The sequence below is a fragment of the Anguilla anguilla genome, chromosome 8 (genome assembly GCF_013347855.1).
Source record: "Anguilla anguilla isolate fAngAng1 chromosome 8, fAngAng1.pri, whole genome shotgun sequence".
Lineage (NCBI taxonomy): Eukaryota > Metazoa > Chordata > Actinopteri > Anguilliformes > Anguillidae > Anguilla > Anguilla anguilla.
The window spans coordinates 29,390,006-29,407,187 of record NC_049208.1 but is presented as its reverse complement, the minus strand read 5'-3'; the positions used below and the strand labels follow the sequence as shown (position 1 = coordinate 29,407,187).

At 42.2% G+C, this 17,182-nt stretch overlaps 2 protein-coding genes and 3 non-coding genes across 6 annotated transcripts; 2 read left to right on the top strand and 3 right to left on the bottom strand.

Annotated features, from left to right (window-relative positions):
• Positions 1-246: 246 nt before the first annotated feature.
• On the top strand, positions 247-318 carry trnap-agg. The gene has a single exon. It is a non-coding gene; the product is annotated as a tRNA-Pro (tRNA).
• Positions 319-1,346: 1,028 nt separating this feature from the next.
• trnap-ugg lies at positions 1,347-1,418 on the top strand. Its single transcript has one exon. It is a non-coding gene; the product is annotated as a tRNA-Pro (tRNA).
• Positions 1,419-6,213: 4,795 nt separating this feature from the next.
• Positions 6,214-6,285, bottom strand: trnap-agg. Its single transcript has one exon. It is a non-coding gene; the product is annotated as a tRNA-Pro (tRNA).
• A 424-nt stretch (positions 6,286-6,709) lies between these two features.
• On the bottom strand, positions 6,710-13,284 carry LOC118234748 (homocysteine-responsive endoplasmic reticulum-resident ubiquitin-like domain member 2 protein). Its single transcript, XM_035431543.1, has 9 exons — positions 13,146-13,284; positions 11,894-12,291; positions 10,166-10,243; positions 9,581-9,691; positions 9,100-9,230; positions 8,528-8,653; positions 8,006-8,305; positions 7,788-7,899; positions 6,710-7,454 (listed from the first exon to the last, which is right to left on the bottom strand). The coding sequence occupies exons 2-9, from the start codon at positions 12,038-12,040 to the stop codon at positions 7,284-7,286; spliced, it is 1,176 nt and encodes a 391-aa protein (XP_035287434.1). The 5' UTR covers positions 12,041-12,291; positions 13,146-13,284; the 3' UTR covers positions 6,710-7,283.
• Positions 13,285-13,513: 229 nt separating this feature from the next.
• On the bottom strand, positions 13,514-16,838 carry LOC118234750 (dynactin subunit 3-like). Of its 2 annotated transcripts, XM_035431544.1 has the most exons (7): positions 16,675-16,836; positions 16,059-16,143; positions 15,768-15,854; positions 15,266-15,349; positions 15,012-15,070; positions 14,844-14,903; positions 13,514-14,451 (listed from the first exon to the last, which is right to left on the bottom strand). In XM_035431544.1, the coding sequence occupies exons 1-7, from the start codon at positions 16,771-16,773 to the stop codon at positions 14,365-14,367; spliced, it is 561 nt and encodes a 186-aa protein (XP_035287435.1). In that variant the 5' UTR covers positions 16,774-16,836; the 3' UTR covers positions 13,514-14,364. The 2 variants fall into 2 exon arrangements, with proteins under 2 accessions (XP_035287435.1, XP_035287436.1); XM_035431545.1 differs by lacking the exon at positions 15,266-15,349 and having other exon boundaries at positions 16,675-16,838.
• Between the last annotated feature and the right edge of the window lie 344 nt (positions 16,839-17,182).

Sequence of the window (17,182 nt, the reverse complement as noted above, 5' to 3'; positions counted from 1 at the left end):
AGGCACTTGATTGAGGAATTTATATACCATTGTTAACAATTACTTATCTCATTTCAAAACATAGATGTGCTAAAGAAATTTCAGCTCATTTCAACATTTGTTTTTTATTACTGGCTTCTATTATTTCTAATACAGTGCATTACTTGTAGACAGCCACTAGGGGGAAATCATGATCCAATATTGTGAAAATTATATAAACGTGGCACATACTCTCCTAGATAGTATTTTACAAAATACATTGAAAGTGGCTCGTTGGTCTAGGGGTATGATTCTCGCTTAGGGTGCGAGAGGTCCCGGGTTCAAATCCCGGACGAGCCCATTGTTTTGTATCTTAAAATTGCATGATAAGCAGTTGTGTGAGAATATAGCCTTTGCAACCAATCTGCAGTGCACATCCGATATAAACAATGCCAGAGTACCCCAGTCCACTAATAGTGTCAGCCTATCTCTGCTTGCTTTGAGTAGAACCTCAGAGATAGGTGCTAATCAGGATCCCTTTGGGTTTCTTTTGAAATGTGCACTTCTGAAAGTGAAGCCAAAATACACCAATTTTTGAGTTGATTATTATTACTATTGGAATGGTCACTTGGGTCTCATTGCTTTCTTTGGGGGGAGAGAGGGACTGCTTTAAAAAGTAAGTTGAACTTGAATTCTGAAAGGGGAACAGTGGTGTGCGGACGCACTGATGGCTTCTGAGTGCCCAGGTCAACTAAAATCTAGCACTGTTAATTTTCCCGTTATTTGCCTTTTTTGTGATGGTTTCTATGGGGTTGGGCAGAGTGGAGGATCCCAATATTTTATTCTCACCTTGAGGGTTTTCATCCAGGCTTTAAGCCCAGGAAAAAAGGTTTTGTTAGTCTCACACACGTCATGATAAAATGAACTTTTATGTCTTGACTGCCATCTAGTGGTTTTCCAACTGGTCTGAGTACGCAATCCATTACGAATTTATGTATAATTGATAAATTGTAAGCGATACAATCTATGTTTGAAACACTGACCCTTTTGGGTTATTTTTTTTACATTATAAAATATGTGAAAAATAATGTGAAAAAATTGTTTCTTGTAATCAGTAACTTCCATGATTCTAGATAAGGTTCACCTCTCCACAAAATGAATTGCCTGGACAAATTTAAGTGTTTTGGACAGACAATTTTTAAGGGAATATTTCCATGGTTTTGAATAAGGCTTTTTGTGAAATTGTTACTGTATTACAGTATTCAAAATGAATGCTAAATATTATTGCTAAATGACGAGGAAAAACACTAGATGGCAGTAAAATCTAGGAAGAAAAAAAGAATGTGATTGTGAACTTCCAAACTAACCTTTAAATATACCTGACAGATGGCTCGTTGGTCTAGGGGTATGATTCTCGCTTTGGGTGCGAGAGGTCCCGGGTTCAAATCCCGGACGAGCCCATTGTTTTGTATTAATTTTTTTTGTTTTTTATTAATATTACATTTAAGGGGGAGGGGGGAATGCTGGGTTAGCTCAGAATGTGAATGTGCACACCCACTCTGCTATGGCCCAATGGTGCCCAGGGAATGGACATCAAGCTAATTATAGGTGGCTGTTACTAACTGTGCCTGTGTGAGATCAATCACTTGACAGCTTGAGATAGGCTATACTATATGGCCAAAAGTATGTGGACATCCCTTCAAATTAGTGGGTTTGGCAACTTCAGCCACACCCAATGCAAACGTGCATAAAATCAAGCATGCAGCTATGCAATCTCCATACACAAATATTAGCAGTAGAATGGGTTGTACTGAAGAGCTCAGTGACTTTCAAATAAACACGGTCATAGGATGCCACGTTTACAACAAGCCAGTTCATCAAATTTCTGCCTGCTAGAGCTGTCCCGGTGTACTTTTGGCCATGTAGTGCATGTTGGCTCCATACACCAGATGCAATCTCCTTACATCTGGTCTGTACATATTCATTTCAGTTCAGGTATATGAACATCAAGCTTATGAACCATAGTGCCTTAGGAAAGAGGTACATTGCTATTTTAACTGACGTTGCAGTGTCAGTACAGTATCAAAAGAAAACCCATAGCCAATACCATATCCATGGGGTCAATTTTATGCTGCATCCAGCACGCTATGCTTATTGTATACCACTTATTCACTATTTTCATGTATTACATAATTAAATATATTTTATAATAAATGGAATAAAGGCTTGCAAGAAACACTTCAACCGATCATCCTGAACATAATTTTGTTATAAGCCTATGCAGGGCTTGACATTAACACCCCCCACGCGCCAAATGGCAGCGGCATGCAACTCCGTCTAGGGGGTGTGCAGAGACGTCATTATCTGAATCTGTATCTGTATCTGTATCTGTTCAAACAACAAAATTATCTGTCTGTGTATCTGTATTCGGATAGAAGACCGGAAGTGGGCGTGGTTAATACGTCCCGTTAAATCGGGCAAACGTTGTATTTTCTAACCTAATATTCATTGGCAATGCAATTGTTGTGCCTTCAAAGCATCAAATTGATTTAATATTGGCATATAAATAATGATGAAATATATTTCCACATTCTCATACTGTACTTTTCATCTCTCTCTCTTTTTATTTTTAACTAAAGTTTTATGAACTGTCTGAACCTATGGTCATTCTAGCAGTACGCTCCAGGAAACAAGCTTTTTAACAATATATGATTCAACCAGGTCAGTTTTAAAACTGCAGAGGCATTTAATCATAAAAGATGCTATCATAAGCTCATTTTATGCTTTGTGTACTTGACGATGGTGTTATATTATCATCTAATGAACTATTTATAACAATTATCTACCTTTAGTTTGTTCATTTTATGAAACTATAGAAGTTATAGAAGCAAAATATCAAAAAATATCAAAATTGGCCATATGGAACCAAAAGTCATTGTTACTGACAGTGTTACCTCCCCTTAAACTGTTTTAGAATGCTGGATTTTGTAGCACATTGATTTTAGAACTGTTAAAAGGCCTAGGTGTCCTGAGAAATGACTTGTTGTGAGATTTAAAAAAAAATTTAAAAAAACCTGGACTGGATGGAAAGAAAAACTGGACTGGAAGAAAAAAGAAAACCTGGACTGGAATTGAAAAAAAACTGGACTGGAAGAAAAAAAAAAACCTGGACTGGAATTAGAAAAAAACTGGACTGGAAGAAAAAAAAACCTGGACTGGAATTAGAAAAAACCTGGACTGGAAGGGAAAAAAAACCTGGACTGGAATTTTAAAAATACTGGACTGGAAGAAAAAAAAAACCTGGACTGGAATTTAAAAAATACTGGACTGGAAGAAAAAAAAACCTGGACTGGAATTTGAAAAATACTGGACTGGAAGAAAAAAAAACCTGGACTGGAATTTGAAAAAAAAACTGGACTGGAAGAAAAAAAAACCTGGACTGGAATTTAAAAATTACTGGACTGGAAGAAAAAAAAACCTGGACTGGAAGAAAAAAATACGAAGCCCCCTAAGGGTCATGGTGGGGATTTTTTTTTTAATTTTGAGCTAATTTTGCGTTCCCTCGCCATGCTTTTTGCATGTTTGACATTCACAACAGTTACACGCAGGCTACCTTTCCGTGCAACTCTGGTAATTAATCTTGCCCTGGCTCTACATTTTGGACGGTGCAGTGGCATGCGCCCTTTTGTAATGTCTAATGTTGATAAAAACAGACTCATTGCTTGCAGTGATTTGTTAACGTCGTTTTGTTAACGGTGTTATGTAAGGAATAAACACGACGGGCTGTCCCGTTATTGGAAATTATACAACGGCTTGGCTGAACACTCGATTCTGATTGGTCCAATTTCTGTTTCCAATATCTGTTTCCATCGCTTTATTCGTGTTTTCCCGAAGACAGTATTCTGACTCCCTAACTCCGTCACTCTTATCAGCAACTTGGAATATGCTACCTAAAGATTACTGGACATGACAAAAATCATTGTAGTTTACAAAAGGCATCAGAGGGTGATACCAAAGATACTTCCCTTAAAGCAGGGGTGGGGAACCTTTTTCCTGTCTGGTGCCAGATTAATATTTGCATATACGACAGTGGGCCATAAACTGCTATGAACTCATGTTAATTACAGACACATTTTTTCCATGTTATGCTGACTGAATGTTCATAGTAAACTTGATTTATAACTGATTCTAAAACATACCTGAAATTCAATGTGGTGGTTGACTACACTTTGCTTCAACCAGTTGTGGAATGTCTGTTGGTAGGTCTACTGATGTTGCCATACGGAGCTTGCTCTCCCAAATTGATGTCTGTGAGTCTGGAACGAAGTCTGCTTTGCAAGTGAGAGTTTGGAGAAGAACTGTTCACCGCGGTATGTGGTTCCGAACAGTGATGCTATCCTCAACGCGTATTTCCTCAAACTCGAAAATTCGTCAACGCTTATGATTTGCTTGTAGAAATCCAGAAGATCCACGTTGCTGTGCCAGGCTTTTAGTGACTTGCAACTTGCCTCCGTGACACTGTCCAGCTCCTTTTTAGGCCGCAAGAAAGACGCTTGTTGTGCAGCGATATTATTCCTCAACGCCTTGATTTTTTCCGCTCCCACTGTTAATTCAAGAGTAGCATAACTTGCACGTCAGCAGGTGTATCTTTCAAGATTGCTCTTTTTGAGAAGAGCTTCTCCACAAATTAAGAAAACTGGCTTGTATTTCACTTCCACAAAAAAGTAATCCTCCGTCCATTTCTCTTTAAAAACGCGGCCTTCAGTAGGCCTATCAACTTCTCTTCGTTTGGCCAATTTCCCAATTAAACCGTTCACCAGCGTATTTGAAGGCTTGCACGAGTGACGTTGCTAGATTTTAATTGGATGATGAAACAGTTGCTGATGCGTTGTAATGTCTTTCGTATCCTAGGCCTATTTCTTAATCTCCGAAGGCAAAATTTCATTTTGTTTAGCAAATTACTGTTATATTATAAGCGTCGATTTTTCAAAACAGGAAATTATACTGGTTTAAATTATACTGCTATATCAAATCTAGGAAACATTCAGCGGGCCAGGTGACATTGCTTGGAGGGCCGTATACGGCCCGCGGGCCGGAGGTTTCCCACCCTTTCCTTAAATGAAAAATGTCACATGGCCAAGAGGGGGCGCTCGATCCCGAGCATTTTTCCAGTGGTCATAAGATGCATGTCTGATTGTTTGTTAAATTAATTTGATATGTGCCATATCTTCTGAGAAAAGCATACTTTAATTTATCCTGAGTTAAGTCATTGCGTCACCCCCGTACATGTCGAAACTTATTTACGGTAGATGATGGTTTTGTTATAGGCTACGGTAGATATTAGAACCATTTTTACAAATTAGCTCATATAGTAAGTATGTATGTGCCAACTTCACAGAGAGCGTTACATTGAGTTAAAGGGGGGAAAACAAAGAACAATTATATCTAAAATGCAGAAGCAAGTGGTAGTGTGAATAATAGTATTTGTGAATATTTGTACTCAGTACTTTCCAGAACCTGAGGGAAATAAAGATGATACCATTATAAGTATGGGGCATGCCGCCCCACCAAGCCGTAACTTGGCGGGATGGCATATCTGCCATCCCAATAAGGCCAACTCGGCCGAAATCAAATCACTGCCAAAAACGGCGCTGCACACCAACTAGATGCTACATTGCGGCTCTAAGCTTTTCGTTAGTGACGCGGGTTCAAATTCTTTGGTTGTGATCTAAAACACGTACCGAATCAACAAAGATTTCTGCACGAAACACCGAAATAGCAATAGCTCCGTAAATAAGCATGAACTTTGACAGATGGACGTCCATGATTTCAGATTTCCTTTGGTCTTAAGTGGTCTGCAAGGGCGAGTTTAGAACTGGATATAGAAATGCAAAATTATTTTATGCATTGGTTGCTTGACTATGGGTTTTTGCTGACGTCCGTGATTTCGGATTTTCTTGGGTCTTAAGTGGTCTGCAAGGGCGAGTTTAGAACTGAATATAGAAATGCAAAGTTATTTTATGCAATGGTTGCTTGACTATGGATATTTGCTGACGTCCATGATTTCAGATTTTCTTGGGTTTCAAGTGGACTGCAATGTCCATGATTTCAGATTTTCTTAGGTCTTAAGTGGTCTGCAAGGGCGAGTTTAAAACTGGATATAGAAATACAAAGTTATTTTACACATTGGTTGCTTGACTATGGGTTTTTGCTCACGTCTACATATGTCTTGGTACTATTTAGAAAACAAAAGAAGGGCTCGTCCGGGATTTGAACCCGGGACCTCTCGCACCCTAAGCGAGAATCATACCCCTAGACCAACGAGCCACTTGGGCAAAGTTCTAGGAAAAATACCTGAACTACATGCCACGTTGTCAGAAAATCTCTGTACTGGCCAATATCTTTTACTCTCTACAATACTGGATTATGACCGCCCTCTAGGGGTCACCTATGTGCACAACTATTCTGCACAGATCGGGACACCAGGTAGCAGCATTTGTAGAGATATACTTGATCCGTGTTTATTTTTTAAAATGTTTTCAGATTGTTTTTACAACTGCAGTTGTATTGCGATTACTGCTCAGTGTTTTCTTTGCAACTCGGACATTTTTCATTTGTAAAGCAAATTCAAGGACAGTGAATCATCAATGATTCTTGACAGAAAAAAATAATCAAGAGGCCTCAATCACTCTCATCTTCCACTGCTATACATATTCCACCTTCCATACAAAAAAGCTTTCAGACACATAAGCAAGGTAACTGAAGCAGGTTTATTCCAAAATGCTTCTTTCAAACTAATCAAGTTCATTATGCACTGAAATGTAGGTATTTATACATGTAAATAGATACTGTACTTATATACATATGAAGAAACGTTCATCTAAAAATTTTGGTTTCTTGGATAATGCCCCTTGAGATGAAACCATATTTTGCTTTTACTTTTTCTGAGGGGGGAGTCTTTCACAAGGGCAGTCAGGTGGTGGGTGGGGTTGTTGGTCTCCGCCCCTGAAAAATGTCATTAAGCATTGAGCAGAAAACTGCTGTTGATTTGGAACCTCCCTCAGGTTTGGACTGTATTTATTATTATTTTTTTTTACAAAACAGCTGACCATTTTGTATTTATATGTGTATTTTGTGGGGTACAGCTGACAGCGTGGGATGGAGCTTGATTGACTGATTGGCAATCTAGGGGTGGAGCCTCAGAGAGCTCAGCAAATGGCCAAGGGCAGAAATCAAAAGATCGTTAGCAGCAGCAGCATGGAGTGGAGCCCCAGTGGGTGGGGTTTCCAGGGAGGGGTTGGGGGAGTAGGTGGTGTTGCATGGGTTCAATTGGCAGCATGAGGCGGACCCTCAGGAATGAGTGATGTGAAGAAAGTAGTGATGAAGGACCAGGCGGAGGACAGGAACCCAGGCCGGGGCCCGCCGTTGGAGTCGTCGGGGCCTTCCTCCCCGCTGTCCCCCTCCTCTTCCTCCAACCCTTCGTCCATTATCCGCTCCTACAGGGGACAGGCAGACAGAGGATGGCCTAAGCCACATCAGGGGTCAACCCAATTTACCTTACGGTCATCTTCCCTCAGAGACTGAACTGGCTTTATCATGCAGTCTAATCACATCCATCACTTCACAACCCAAGCCAAACTTCTTTAACCTTAAAGGCCAGAGTCCCTGAGTTCTGTCCCTCTGTACATTTACCATCACTGTGCACACTAAACTAACTAATGAGCTTGATAATAGCCAGGTGTGTCAGTGAGGGATTGAGAGGACAGAGGGGAGGGTTCAGTGAGGACAGAGGGGCTGAAAGCGTGCAGGGGTTGACGGAGACAAAGCACCATTTCCTGGATCTCACGGTGTGGCTCCGCCTCCATCTCCTCCCGGTTAGCCCCGCCTCCAGGGTTCTGCGGGTCGAACTCGGGCCTGAAGGGGAACCAGCCAGCCTGGTGCCTGCGGGGAGGTGGGTGGGTTCAGAGAAACGTACCTAAACACCGAGCCGCGGCCTCTCAAACGGAGAGACGCGGCGTTAAGCACAGAGGCGCGGGCCGTCACTCACAGGTAAAGCAGCAGCATGGCGCCCGTCACCATGACGAAGCGGCTGAAGGAGGAGTAGAAGTAGACGATGCTGAGCAGGATGGCCGCGCGGGACACGGTGTACACCCAGTCCAGCCAATCGCGGTTCAGCTCGTCCTCGTTCAGCACCGGGCCGCCCTGGGCATTCATCTGAATGTTGGGGTTGGCGGGTCGCTCTTCGTGGGGGGGGTTGTTGGGCAGGACGGGCTGGGGGGGCGGAGGCAGGCCGGGTGTGGGAGGCTGGTCCAGGCTGGGGGTCTGGGTGGAGGCCACTGCTGCCTGACTGGGGAGGGAGGACACACAATGGGCTTCACTTACGGAACTGAGCACCTTCAGTCATTTTACATTTAAATCATTGCAAGTAACAAAAATAAAAAAGAATGCGTGATAATGTGAAACACCTATGTCACTGGGCAGTGAACAAACTGGACTACAGTAATACAAATGGAAGGCAGTAGTGCAGTAGAATTACTGCAGTTGTAGTGTGAATGATCATGTGACTTACTACTGCATGTAGTAGTGCCGGGCATATATCTGCTGCCACCACAGCAGCTGCATAGTGCTGTACATGGGGTAGCCAGGGACGCCCACGGGTAGGCCCTGTTGCATCGGCAACCGGGCCCCCAAGGGTCTGTAAGAGAAACCCACAAACCAGTTACAGGAGTGGGAAATCCTGTTAACACTTTAACGGCATTCACAAACACACATACACACACACACGCGTAGAGACACACAGACACACACACCTTAAGCATCAGCGAAAAATCGGATCCCAGTACAGTTCATGCACAACATCACCCAGCCTTTAACATCATTGTAGCGAATAGTACATTCATGCATGGGAAACAAAGATCACATAAGTCCAAATTCACCGCAGCCTTCCCAAAGCTTAGTACCCAGCAGTAATCTGGGGCTGGACAGGGGTATGGAGGGCAAGCACTCCCAACTCCCTCCACACAAACTGAAGGAGCCCAGTAGGAGACCTCCAAATTTCAGAACACATCACCGAAAATCATATGTTGGACAGGCTGGAATCAGAGACAGTAACAGCGGTAAAAGTTCAGGGTCAGGATTCACCCTTGCATGAAGGCGGGGTTGTAGGCATAGTTGTGGGCGGAGCCTGCCCGAAGCCTCAGCCCATCAGGGTTGGGCTGGCCGTCCTGACCGGGGGATGCAGCTGAAGAGGGAGCTCCCAAGCTGTCTGCAGTCTGAATAATGACACACACAAAGGTCTCTCCTTAAAAGCACTCCATGCGATAGGATGAAAGAAATGTGCCTCTGACTCCAATGGAGCTTGGTCTACTGCACAATCTTCCAAAGCTAAAGCATACCCAGGGTTTTAGGACTGAATCGTATTACACCAAGATGAACCACAGCACACATCACTAGCCTACCAAAAGGTGAAAAGGGAACTATATAGAATGTCCTTTGGCTATTGACCTAGGTGTTAGGGGCTCACACGCAGATTAGCTGGGCGTGGTCACGGTCACTCTGGGAGAGGCGGGATGTTTGTGAAGGTGTACCCAATCGTTGAGGAGCTGGGGTTGCAGTCACTCACCGAGGGACTTGGGATGGGAATTCCAGGGGCGCCAACGCTGCCGCCTGGCTGGGGGGATCCAGGTGGCGTCTGAGATGCACACACCAAGTGAACCATGTGGTACTCATCTTGCTGAGTGATTAAGAGGAAAGACAGACTGATCAGCCTGGATCACAGTCAGGGTAAAATATTGAGAAATAAATAATCAGGCTATCTAACGCTGATAAATAAGTGAGAACATGAATTAGAGAAGAGTAGGCATGTGGTGATTAGACTCTATGCCTGAAGTGAATAGATTACAGTTCTTGGTACAGAATCAGTTATTGAGCTACATGCAGGAGTTAGAAGTATCGGAGATCCACAGGTAAGCTACAGGTACAAACAGTATAAATACTTTTGGATCTGCAAAACTGCCTGTAGAGTGAGGATAGCCTTCATGACCTGCAGGTAGGCTACATGTATCAAGAAGAAACGCCTTTTGATCTTCAGATAAGCTACATGTAATGATGAAGAATACCTTTTGGAAGCCATGGTAAGCCATCGCTAAAATATTTTTAAAATCCTGCTTATATGGGGCTAACCTAGCTAACTACTGTGTGATAATACCTTCCTGAGCACGTCTCTGAGCTGCAGGTGATCCAGGAGGAGTCGCCCAGAATACACCAACCTCTGATCCTTGGAAGACTGCAATACAAACCACAGATGTGACAGGCTGCTCTACAGACACCAGGCCACCCCCATCCACCGTGAGTCTTACCACCTGTACACAGACACATCTGTACACAGACACACACGTCCACACATGCCATTTCAGACACACCCCCTGCAAAGAAGCACAAATGCGTCCATACATATGCAAACATTCACAGGTGTGCAGCCCCAATCAAATCTTAATCAAATGATAAAGAACTGCATCTAGGCTATTTGGCCTTTGGCAGCTGAAACCAGAACCAGCGATCAAAAACAGTAGGCCTAATAGTTACTCTGATCCTATGGCGTTCTGTCCTACTATACTTTCTCTCCTGTGGGACACATACTTCTGCAGTCCAGTAACAGAACAGGTGTATAATTGAGAGACGTGGGCGGAGCTTCCATAGCCAATGCACAGCCAATCAGAGGGGACAGAGCCAGAACAGGATCAGGGAAAGATGACAAGATCAATTAGATCTGAACAATTAGACTGGGCTAAGCACAAGGGTTGTGATGCAAAAAAATACTTTAAACAGTAACTCAGCACACTTAACCACTGCTTTTATCTGCTCCACCAAAATACTGTTAAGTTTGCATTATGCTGCAAAGTTTCCATTAACAATCTACTTGGGATCCTGGCAAAGCTGAGCAATGAAGCTGAATTTCTGATGCAGAACTGAACTTCAGCAAAGGAAAATTCAAAGAATTAGAATATTAAAAGTTCCTTGAGTTACATCACCTAAGGTGACAATACACTGTAGTTCTCACTAAACCTAATCACATGGCCTGTCAAGCAGGAATTATTGCATCATCGGAATACAAAGGCATTTCACAGCACAACATTAACAGGTGATGTAATAAGCACGATTTCTCACAGGAAAACTTCTCACTATACCACATGCTGCCTAAATTTTCTATCTCTACAACATCTATATTGCATTTCTTCTCTAACACCACAATTTTGTGCCTATTCAGTTCTTGGGAATCTGTAGGAAATTATTGCATTACTACATTTAAGTAGCACTTTTCATGCATCCGAAATCCTTTTACTAAGGAGGGGCTCATCTCAAAGACCTCCGCAAATTAGCCTGCACATGGGTGATGCACAGAAGCCAATTTTCACCACACATCAGCCGGGATGGAAGAGGATGTGCTTAATGAGCCTATTAAATAATTAGCCCATTAAAATGTTACTGCTTACACAGTGGCGTAAGCTTAATGAAGTGGTATATTTGTTCCCCGTGGTATATGCCTCTATGACCACGATACCAGTTTGGCCCATTAATAGTAACACTGCAAGCCAACCCCAAGTACGCCTAATGTGACAAACGATTGAGGTCAATGTGCACAGGAAGTGAATATTTACTGCAGTACACTTGACTGTGGACGGACAATCACACAATTTCACCCATCTAATGCCACAGAGTGAGAAAAGGAGTGTTGATTACATACTGATACTATGGGAGCACACAGCTGACTCCATGCAGAAGGGGCTGGGGAGGCAGTGGTCTTACAGACACTCTCTACAAAACACCAGTGGTCCCCGCAGGGGTATATCAAGGGATAAGAAAATTCCCATAAACAAAAATATCAAAGAAAACAGGTGTGATATCATCCACTGAAACAGTGGGCAGAGGTACTCACCGGCTTACTGGGGTACACCTTGGATAGGTGCGTTTTCAGTTTCTCCACCGTCCAGTTCAAGAAACAGTTTATAGTCTGATCATCATACTTCTGGTTGGGTGCCTTGATGACAAGGGTGACAGGACTGTCAACTACACCTTGGTCCATGTTTCATAGTAAGGACTCCCACCTTCTGCAGCAGGGGAAGAGTCACTACTGTTTGATCCTGCCGTCTCCCTTAGGTATGTATTCTGCTAAATTCCTGTTAGACTTGCTCCCACATTTCCATGATACAAAGCAGGAAACCTGCACCAACAACAACACCAGTCAAAGACAGGGGATGTGGTGGATTTTCTCTCTGCAGCAAAAGATCTCTGACGGGAATGAGCAGCCTACTGTTCCTAAAAACATTTGGCCGCCTGCAAGAAAGAAGGGGGGATTAGCCTGGGCAAATGAAGTTATGTCACACAAGTAGACACATTTGACAGCTATTTTGCCGTCATGAATATAGTAGAAACCTTACAATACTAAACAACACGGTATAATTAGCAGTGATTAGCTGTAACGCTAAAGAATTTGTTCAGTGGGATGGTTCGGCATCTCACGGGACTAATAATTAGCTGTGACAGTGACAGACAGGCCTAAGATACGAAAGCTTGGATGCGCGGAATTTCTCTTTTTAGTAGTATATCTCAAGGCATGTAAAATAAAACAAAAATCCCAATGTCGCCCACATTAGCATTAGCTAGCTGTCGAAGTGTTCAAATTAGTAAACCAGCTAACCCGTGTCCACTTTGTTTAAAGAAACTTTAAAAATGTCTAGGAAGTTAGTTACGGATTAGACAAGGTACAGTGCCAATCTGGGCAAAGTTTACACGATTCGATATGTAGATTGCTAGCTGTGAGACAGGTAACGTATGATAGCTGGTAGTCCATACAATATGCTTGCTTAGTAGCAAACTACGACCAGTTCCGTATTACGATGTAGATCGATGTTCTGCATTTTGCAGTTCAACAGGCTTTCTGGCGTCTCATCATAATGCTTTGGCGAGGCAACTAACAGGTTATTATCAACAGAACATCCTCCGAGTAGGTTTATCACCAATACAGTCCAGCGACAGTATTCGTGGCCGGCTTGCACAGCAACTAGTTTACTGGATTGCAATCGTCTGCCAAATATGTCAACACTGCCTGGGCTCTACCGTGTGGATTTATTCTGTGTGCATCTATTAACACTCTGACCCATTGAAAGAAACAGATTGCTTCTACTGACCTTAGTCGTACATCTTTATCGTTAACCCCCTGATTTTCTTTTAAGAGTACATCCCCGACAATTGAACTGCCAACCTCCTCTCCGACTTCTGCAAGATGGAGTCGTTTTGTTACCGGAAATGACGTCGATGTGCAGCTCACGGACGACCGCAAGCAGCTGATCGTCAGCTGATTTTTCAGACACTCCCGAGACTTCAGTGGAACTACTATGCAAGTACATGCTTCAAGTGATGTTTTATTCTTATTGTTTGCAGCTCTAGGGAGCGGCTTAAAGTGAATAAAGAAATAGGCCGTGTATTTAGAAGGCAATTTGTTTCGCAAACCAATAAACTTACGTTTAAAGTATTTTAGACTACATGGACAAGGACGCAGCAGGCACATGCGTTTATTGTGAAATTAAAATTAGTTTGGAGGCAAGTATGCGACACAATTGCATGTATTTAGGCTCAGAAGGTGTGTATTACTGCATGCAATCTATTATGATCATTATTATTATTTACTGAAGCTTGTGTTTGACTGCCATCTAAAGGTCTTTCTTTTCATTAAATACCAAGCATTTTCACAATATGGACTATTGTACTGATTTATAACTGCTTCATGTATTTGATCATGGAAGTGTTTAAATATTGTATATCCTAGATGCATGAAAATAAGAGATCACACAATATCAGTATACTAGTGTTGCCATAGGTTCCAAAGATTAAAATCCACAACTAGATATGTTTAAACTCAGTACATAAATTACTAGACTTTTATTTGATGTTAGACATCTTTGATAGCTTAAGTTTATTGTTTTCAGGTTCTGGAAATATAAAAAAGCAGCTTCCAATCCCAATGTCACAGCAGATCACTTCCATTTACCTCTCTTACTTCTACACAGACACATTCATTGTGTAATATAATCAACATATGCCCAACCGTTGCTTCAATTTGGTTACAATACTAACATAAATGAGTCCTCATGCTTGGAACAGAACTGGGACGATATAGACAGCTGTCCGCATGGACCAACACTGAACTGTGTGACCATTTTACTGCCCCAGGTGATTTATTTTCATGAAAATATTTGAGAAATAATTTTTTTTGGAGTGGGAAAGGCAACAGCAGTATAGGTCCCATATACAGCCATGCGTTGAGTGAGGGGCCGTCTGAAGACGGTGCAGTGATGTTGCCGTACGAGGCAAATGGTAAATGGTAAATGAGGCCACACAGCGACGCCACTAGTCCACTGCTTTGACTTGCTTGGCTTCCTCCAGCTGTCGAAGTGTCTCGTCCCAATGGGAAAATTGCTTGGAGAGCAATAACATCTTCAGTGGTGTCAAGGAACGCCGCAGTAAGACTAACATGGTCCCACACCCACTGTGACTCTCACCCCTGGAACACTGACACCAGAGTTCGCTCACTGTGACCATCAGCCTAGGACCCTGACTGCACACTTAATCTAACCACCATATCAGCAACTGCTACAGGAAGTCCTTCATAACGATTATTCTAGTTTAAACCGGCACTGGAGTTGATACAGTATCTATCAGTCCACTGGTACTGACATTAGTGAGACTGTGGGATCATCTGCTGCTAAAACAACCCATTGTTGACTAAATTAGTCTCCGAAAGTGAGAAATCCATATACAAGCTAATGTCCCATTCACCGAGGTGATACAGGATTATAGCAATGACCATGTGAAGGTGAAAAGGATACCATCTTGTTGTAATCTTCTAATTGTTTGCTGGCCTTGGCTGACAGCGCCTCACTTTTGTCCTGTGAACGGGACACAAACATTCAGACCCCACATTGTTTAGCTCCTTGTCCCAGAGCACTCGAAGATGTACCTGAGTGACTGAAGGAGGTAGGGTGGTGGCACCATACCTGCTGTGTCATGTGTATTTGTGACAGGTGCTGCAGTTTTGTTACATGCTCAGGAACAGCTGTGAAGCAGAAAGAGTGAGAGGCTACATTAGTCCTCTCGCCAACAGACAGAAGAAAATACACAAAACCTTTACTTTGTTTTCTGCATCTATACTTCACTGCAGCTCCTGAAGATCCGAGAGCTGAGATTAGTCAGGTTGATACAACAGAGTCCTACTGCAGGTCTGAAATGGAGAAGGACATACTGCACTGACCTTTGATGTAGCTGCTGTCAAGGACTGGCAGCAGACTGCTAACCTGTTCCAGCAGCGCAGCCTGAGATAGCAGGAACTCGTCCTCTATAAGCAGACAATGTTTTGCCACAAATCAGCCCCGTCGGAGGGAAGTTAATCAAGAATGATCTTAACAGCAATACCATGTAGTGGTTAAACATAATCGGTCTTTTGCCTATTGTATACTGATGTACATGCTGCTTTAATTCCTCCACAATCCAAGCTTATGTTTTATTTAACAAAGTACATCACTGTTTCAGCTCCACGCCACTTGACAGCTAACCTGACCACCCATTCACCTGTCTTATGTGAGCAACAACTGCTAACAGTTCAGATAATTAATAATATGAACTCCAATTTCACACTCCATAGCCATTTCCCTCAGTGTTTGTTGCCTGTCATAATCCTGACAGGATGTTCTTCTATTCCTCACCAGACAGTGATGCTGTTTGGGACTATCTGCATTGGGAAGACAGACACTTACCGGCTAAAATAAACTCCAGTTTCATGTTATCAGAAACAGCAATGTGCTCTGTGAATTTAGGGTCAAGATACTTCATCAGGTCTTCAACTGCAGTGTGAGACAGAGAAACCACAATTAAAGGTCCCTTTAACACAAATAAGTCTTATGACAATACCAGTACTCCGCAGTGAAGGTAAAATTTCATCACACACATGATGAATTTCAGGGACAGCAGTTTAACTAGATTAAGAAAGGTCATTCAGTGTTAATAGCACACTGGCCAAAACTGAGCATTCATTTTACTGCACTCACTCTTTTTGTGTAGGATTTTTATGCGCTCTCTCTTGTTGGCAGTGCTTCCCAGCGCTGTTTGGATCTTCACAAGAGAATCAGCACACTGGCAGGGGGGGAAAGGTGAATTTGAGGAAAAAATACTGATCAATTCACTGTTAGGAACCTGTGACAAGTGACTAAAAGCATATCACACGTTGTAAGCCTAACTTGCTAGCTAAGGAGATAGCTACACTGAATTGAACTGTGCCAATATAATACGTATAGACAGCACATTGCGATACAAGATAAATATCCGATTTCACAGTAGCACCAATATTCCAGAGAAACCCAACAAGGGGCTATTGTAGCTCGGCCACGCCCACATTGTTTCAAATAACCTCGCTGAATTAGTTTAGCACTTCACACAGCGGTGTTCCCTCAATATACAGAACGCCCATGCCTTGATATCAATAGTTGATTTGCGGAACTGCATTAATCAGTAACACAAATGACAACTTAGAATGGCTAAACTAGATGGGACGATGCTCTTATTCTATCCAGGAATTAACGTTTGCAATTCGAATAATTAAGCAGCACAGAGAAATAAATAAGAAATTCGTTAAAACTTTAGTGAGCTAATATAGGTGTCTATTACCTTCACTTGTTTGTTCCGGCTTCCCCTTTCTCCATACACACGTTTTTCTAGCTCCAGAAGCCGTGACTCGAAATCCTCGATGTTATTTACTCCCTCCATCTTTCCACACAGAAAGGATGAAAAGAGTGTGGACCACAGAACTGTGCAGTGGACTGTGGAGCACAGAATTTAATTACTACTTCCTGTGACAACTAGGGCAAAAAGAAATGTCAAAATAAAAGATTATTATTATTATTATTATTATGCCTTTTAAAGTTCTGAAAAAAACTTCCAGGATCAAGATATACTAATTCTGATCATATGTTATCAGGTCATTTTACCAGCTTTGTTAAAAAATTAAATCGGCATGGGGGAAAAAAACATTTCATATTATTGTAATATATGATTCAGTAATCCCATACAAATTTTATTCTCCTGCAAAAACAATACATTCCAATGGATTTAACTTTCCTGAATTTCTAATTTATGAATGAGTTTCCTTATATTTATTTATTTATTTATTTATTTA

Excerpts from the sequence above, each read along its gene's own strand:
- LOC118234748 (XM_035431543.1), bottom strand. The coding sequence starts at position 12,040 with ATGGACCAAGGTGTAGTTGACAGTCCTGTCACCCTTGTCATCAAGGCA. Across the intron at positions 7,900-8,005 it reads GCCATGCTGCTGCTTTACCT|GCACCAGGCTGGCTGGTTCC; the intron begins GTGAGTGACGGC and ends ACCTCCCCGCAG. Across the intron at positions 7,455-7,787 it reads ACCGTGAGATCCAGGAAATG|GAGCGGATAATGGACGAAGG; the intron begins GTGCTTTGTCTC and ends TGTCCCCTGTAG.
- LOC118234750 (XM_035431544.1), bottom strand. The coding sequence starts at position 16,773 with ATGGAGGGAGTAAATAACATCGAGGATTTCGAGTCACGGCTTCTGGAG. Across the intron at positions 15,350-15,767 it reads ACTGGAGTTTATTTTAGCCG|AGGACGAGTTCCTGCTATCT; the intron begins GTAAGTGTCTGT and ends GTCTGCTTATAG. Across the intron at positions 14,904-15,011 it reads AAATACACATGACACAGCAG|GACAAAAGTGAGGCGCTGTC; the intron begins GTATGGTGCCAC and ends TCCCGTTCACAG.